Source organism: Quercus robur, chromosome 9 (assembly GCF_932294415.1).
Source record: "Quercus robur chromosome 9, dhQueRobu3.1, whole genome shotgun sequence".
NCBI lineage: Eukaryota > Viridiplantae > Streptophyta > Magnoliopsida > Fagales > Fagaceae > Quercus > Quercus robur.
The window spans coordinates 4,115,094-4,120,766 of NC_065542.1; the positions used below are offsets into that span (position 1 = coordinate 4,115,094).

At 34.2% G+C, this 5,673-nt stretch overlaps 1 protein-coding gene across 1 annotated transcript; it reads right to left on the bottom strand.

Annotated features, from left to right (window-relative positions):
• Window positions 1-3,080: 3,080 nt before the first annotated feature.
• Window positions 3,081-3,830, bottom strand: LOC126699821 (TMV resistance protein N-like). Its single transcript, XM_050397797.1, has one exon. It carries the CDS (start codon window positions 3,591-3,593, stop codon window positions 3,081-3,083), a length of 513 nt encoding a protein of 170 aa, XP_050253754.1. The 5' UTR covers window positions 3,594-3,830.
• Between the last annotated feature and the right edge of the window lie 1,843 nt (window positions 3,831-5,673).

Sequence of the window (5,673 nt, forward strand, 5' to 3'; positions counted from 1 at the left end):
AGACCCAAGATTATATTTTAATCCTTATATACATTAACATATGTTACATCTTTGTTCCCAAAGTTGTACATATAAAGAAAACAAAAGACAAGAAGAACCAGTGGTATTAAGAATACTTACCAAAATAAAAATGGAATTAAAAATAGGAAACGGACAATGCAGAAGTTTGCAGGTATCTATGTTCTAACCTGGAATCTGATTACAGAAGCCAAAAAGTTCTCAGTGTGTGCATTCTGACTATTGAAAACAAACTCTCAGAGATGTAATGGTTCCAACGGTTAAGGTACAGGAAAAGACACTGATAGAGAGCTACAAATGGGCCTTAGGTTGAACTTGGTTTTCAAAATATCCCTACTTAGAAATTCTACTAATTTAAAAGCTACCATTACACTAAACTTTTAAAATGTTAAGCAACTTGAATTAATGGGTCAAATGAGTAATTATATAACTTAACACTACTCCTAACCGTGCATCTCCCACTTCTCGTCACTTTCTCATCCTCATTTCTCACTTGACTTGTCACCCATAACACACACATGGTAGTTACCATTCGTTCAAAACCTTAAAAAAAAAAAAAAAAATCTGTCTAACACAAGTGAGATTCAGGTTGGGTTTCAGATTAGAGTTTAAAGTCAACTTATTTTACCATTTAGCTTATTTTTGCTACTATTCATGGGTCCTACTGCACTTTTTGGTACTACTCATAAGTCCCACTGTACTATTTCAACTAGCTTTTACCTTTATTTTACCTTTATCTACAATACTTTGAACAAAACGTTTTCAGTTTCAGTTAAATAAGTTATTCCCAAACGGACCCTCAAGTATCAGATTTTCTATTTTCTCTACTTCTTTGTTGTGGTTGTTCTTAATTACAAATGTGCATATGCCTGAGTTATAAGCTTATATAGTATAAATACAGGATACAAAACATTCAAAATACAATATTAGCTTCATTCAATAGCAAAAGGGGAATTTGAAAAGCTTAAGCTTATAACATAGCACTATAACTCTGAGGCTTGATTTATTTGGCCCATCATGAGAACTCAGAAAGGAAACCAAAAAAAAAAGTTTAGTGCAACATATAGTCTAAGTGAGAATCATGTGTTTCCTTGTGATTATCACAATTTAATGGGTTGAGAGTGTGCCTAGTTTTTTTTTTGTTGATAATTTTACAATTGGAGGAAGGGACCCCCACCCCACCCCACCCCACAAGCACTTATACTTGTAGAGTGACCATCACTCCAAGGGTGAGCGGTGGTAATAGAAAGAGTTATTGAAGTAACTTTCATGTAAGTTAAATTATTAAAGTCTAGTGAACCTATCTAAAGTAATAAATTTTATGTTGATCAGGAGATGTGCTTGAAGGCTACATATATATGATAAGTAATTCAAAAAATGCTTGAAGGCTATATAAAGCCATGCATACAGCCATTTGAATACCAAGATTGAAGAATAGAGATAGTAAAGGAAAAGATCTCTCTCTTTTTTCTTTTCCATTTGTGGGTAGTGTGTGAGTTAACCAATATTTTTTAAATATTTGAGAGATTTCAGGCCAAAGAAAGGTGTTCTTTTGGTGGAACTTTGGGCTCAAGCATTTTTATCCTAGAGGAGACAAGTCGAAAGAGAATGTCTGCTTTGCCAGTTTTGGCATTAGCCAATCGTAGAGGGCTCGAACCTCCTTAAAGATAGCTAGATTTCAATGCCTTGGTTAGACATTGTTAGACTAAAATATCCAAGTTTTATTGTAACTAAATTATTATTTTTATTGTAATTTCACCAAACTAGCTTAGAGGAATCTCCTTCAATCCACTATATGGCGATTTATGAGACTATCCACGTGTATTATCTAAATAAGTCACATGACTCATTAAAAAAAGTCATGTGACTAAAACTACACATTAATGGTCTCTTCTATGGAGGAAGATAGCTCCAAACAAGTTTGAAGATAAATTTTTTAAGTGTTCATCAAAGCAATTATGCATGAAATGTAAATTAATGAGACCAGAATTGAGGCTAAAATGCTTAGCCACCATTAGTTATTGTGATAATTGTTATAACGATGGCCATGGATGGTTGCAAATCATACCAATAGCCATTTAAATTCAAAATTTACATCTTTCAAAATGCTTCCCATTTGTTTATTCCAAAATGTAATTGGACAACAGCTCAAACTTAACAAGTTCCTTAATTTGTTATAATTACATATTAAGTTCTCCATTTTGACATTACCTTAGTATATGTTATTTTTATCTTTACCCTTGATCTAACTCATATTTTATTTGAACACTTGAGGTCTTCATGTTAAGAGGCAATTCTTTTCTACAAAATCAAATTATTTGTGATGATAACTCCAGTAATTGATTTATAATCGAGATAGACCCAAATGGAAAGAAAGATGTATATATTATTATAATTATTAATATACGTAGATGATCACTCTTGAGGCATAATGATTGGAAGTTTCTTCATAGAGAGGTGTTGCCAAAGTTTCGCTTCTGGCAATATATTGCTTCTTGACACCTAATTTTTGTTAATAAGGTCACTTGGTAAAAAGAATATGGGTATGACCATATGAAAAATCTAAGAAAAAACGTATATATGGAATTAGACCCTGCATATTACAAACTTTGGAAATTACTATTAGTTAAGTAGATGTCCAAACACAGTTGTCATGATCATGGACTGTTCTGAGTATTGTTAAGCTCTAAGTTAATGAAGTATTAGACATTCCGTACTGATAAAAGTCAAGTATTTCTTTTCTTTGGACAATTAAAAGACAATCATTTAAATTGAAGCATTAGGGGTCAACTATAAATAGCAAGGCTTTGTTGACTAGACAAATCACTTATTGAATGTGGATTAATTGCCAAGTCTGTGTCTTTATTTGTCCATGCCTCAGAGTATGCAAAGATTCTTCAACCAAAGTCCAACTTGAGCTTATAATTTCCTAAGTTCCTAATATACATACTATGGACAAACTGAAATTTTCTCTAGTTGGATTTGATTAGAAAAAAGTGAAAGAAAATTTGTCACGTTAAGGCAGAGTTCTATTGTAAAAAATGACAATATTGAAAATAATGTTAACAAAAGTACTCTGCAAAAGACAAATGATACCTATCATTTACATGCCATCCAGAGATATTGCCCACTGCTTTCAAAGCAGCTTTCCACGCTTGCACTTCCTCTGCGTTAACCCTAGGATCTTTCTCATGTTTATCGAAGGCCTTAGCAAGAGCACCCGTCTGGTTCCGCACATGAGAGGGATCCACATGGTAAAAGACGGGCAAAACTGTCAACTCGGTCTCTTTAATGCATTCAACGATCCTTGCTAGTTCAATCAAGCACCACCTTGAAAAAGCATAGTTTCTTGAGAGGACGACGATTGCATACTTGGACTCTTCTATTGCTTTCAAGAGTTCCGGAGAAATATACTTTCCCCTCTCAAGTTTCTCATCATCCCTGAAGGTAATAATGTATTTTTGTTTCAAAGCAAAATAGAGATGGTCGGTAAAATTCTTGCGGGTGTCAACACCACAAAAACTAAGGAAGACATCGTATTTCGGAGAAGAGGAGGAGGCGGTTTGAGTGGCCATAAGAGGAATTGTAAGCAATTGGATCAATGACCAAGAGTTTCCAAAAGAGAAAAGAGAAATCACCAAATTAAGATAACCAGAAAAAAAGAAACAATAAATAGATTTCAGTTCAGTGCGTAAGGTGAAGCGCTGTTGACCAGCCAATCTCGGAAGGGAGAAATAGGATTTCGGCTAGCGTTGCAAAGAAAGGGAGGAATAGATCTAGGGTAAGATTGCGGGAGAGAGAAGGAAAAAGGAAACAACAGTGAGGGCAGATTGTCGGAGTTGGGTCATAACTTTAGTTTGACCACATACTTTACAAAAATAAAATAAAAAATAAAAATAAAAAACCTCAAAATTAGAGTGGCTCATGAACTAAACTTTATCCACCACAATGTATAAGTCAAAATTTTATTTTGAAGATTTTATTTTAAAATTATTGTATGTGATTGTAAAATAATTTTATTCAAATAATTTTATTTGGTTCGTGCTCGGTTTGTATTCATTTTCTAAATTCATTTTCTCTCAAATCTTGTATTCATTTTCTCTTTCTAACTCATTTTATGTTTGACACAAACTTTTTGGTCTAAGTTTTATTTGTTTTCATCTTATATCTTTCAATTTAAAATTCATAACACCCACACCAACAGTAAAACCAAATCCAAATCCATCGACATCCACCTCCATAGCCACCCAGAGAGAGAGAGAGAGAGAGACTCCCATAGACACACTCACCACCATATCCCTTATTGGTACACCCAAACATAGCCAAATCCACAACCACCACCACCACCATCATATACAAATGAGTTCAAAACCCACACTACCATCACCACACCCACACCTACCACCAAACCCACCATAATTTGGATTCATCACCACCAAATGCAATCAGCTTAGTGCAAAAAAAAAAAATAAAAAATAAATAAACCCACTATTAAACTCAATCAAGAGAGAGATAATGAATGATCTTATCGAGGAGAGAGACAAATCAATGGGGAGGGAGAGTGAAAAAAGTGTGGAGAGAGAGAGAGAGCTCTATTATGTTGGGTGTGGAGAGGGAGCCATTGAGGAGTGAAGGTAAAGCTGAGAGTTGGCCCACAAATTTTGGGTATTTTATAAAAATGTCTATTGCATTCATTTTTACTGAAAATGAAAACAACCAAAAATTGCTTTCAACTTCTATATTTAAACTCAGAACAAAGAATTGCTTTCAACTTCAGAATTAACCAACCTTGTTGCATTCCAAAGCAGCTCATCAACGTGTCCAATGAAATCCTACCAGAATTCTAGGTAGTGCAACAACCTCCCCAACCACAGTCCACCCCGATCCGAGTTCATTGGAGAGCTCCTATCTTGGACATGGTTAAGGTCAATCTTGAGGATGCACTATTCAGTTGGGAGTAAAAACCAGGGTTCGGTGTGGTTTTGGCAAGATGTTTAAGTAAATTACACTACTCTCATGTTAAGAAAGAGGGTAATATGGTTGCTTTTGTTTTAGCTCTTTTTGTTTTAATTGTTTTGGATTATAGGACGTGGGTGGAGGTTGCTCCCCCATAGTTCCTTTCTTTTATTTCTAGCAGAATTTGATGTTTTTTCTTTTAATAAAAGGCACTTCGTTGATTCTCAAAAAAAAAAAAAATAATAATAATAATCTATATTTAAACTCAGCTCATGAACTAAACTTTATCCACCACAATGTATAAGTCAAAATTTTATTTTGAAGATTTTATTTTAAAATTATTGAATGTGATTGTAAAATAATTTTATTTGGTTTGTGCTCGGTTTGTATTCATTTTCTAAATTCATTTTCTCTCAAATCTTGTATTCATTTTCTCTTTCTAACTCATTTTATGTTTGACACAAACTTTTTGGTCTAAGTTTTATTTGTTTTCATCTTATATCTTTCAATTTAAAATTCACAACACCCACACCAACAGTAAAACCAAATCCAAATCCATCGACATCCACCTCCATTACCACCACAATCCCTCACCACATCTAATCATAACTCACCTTCATCACTGCCAAATTCAAACCCATAGCCACCCAGAGAGGGAAAGAGAGAGAGAGAGACTCCCATAGACACACTCACCACCAT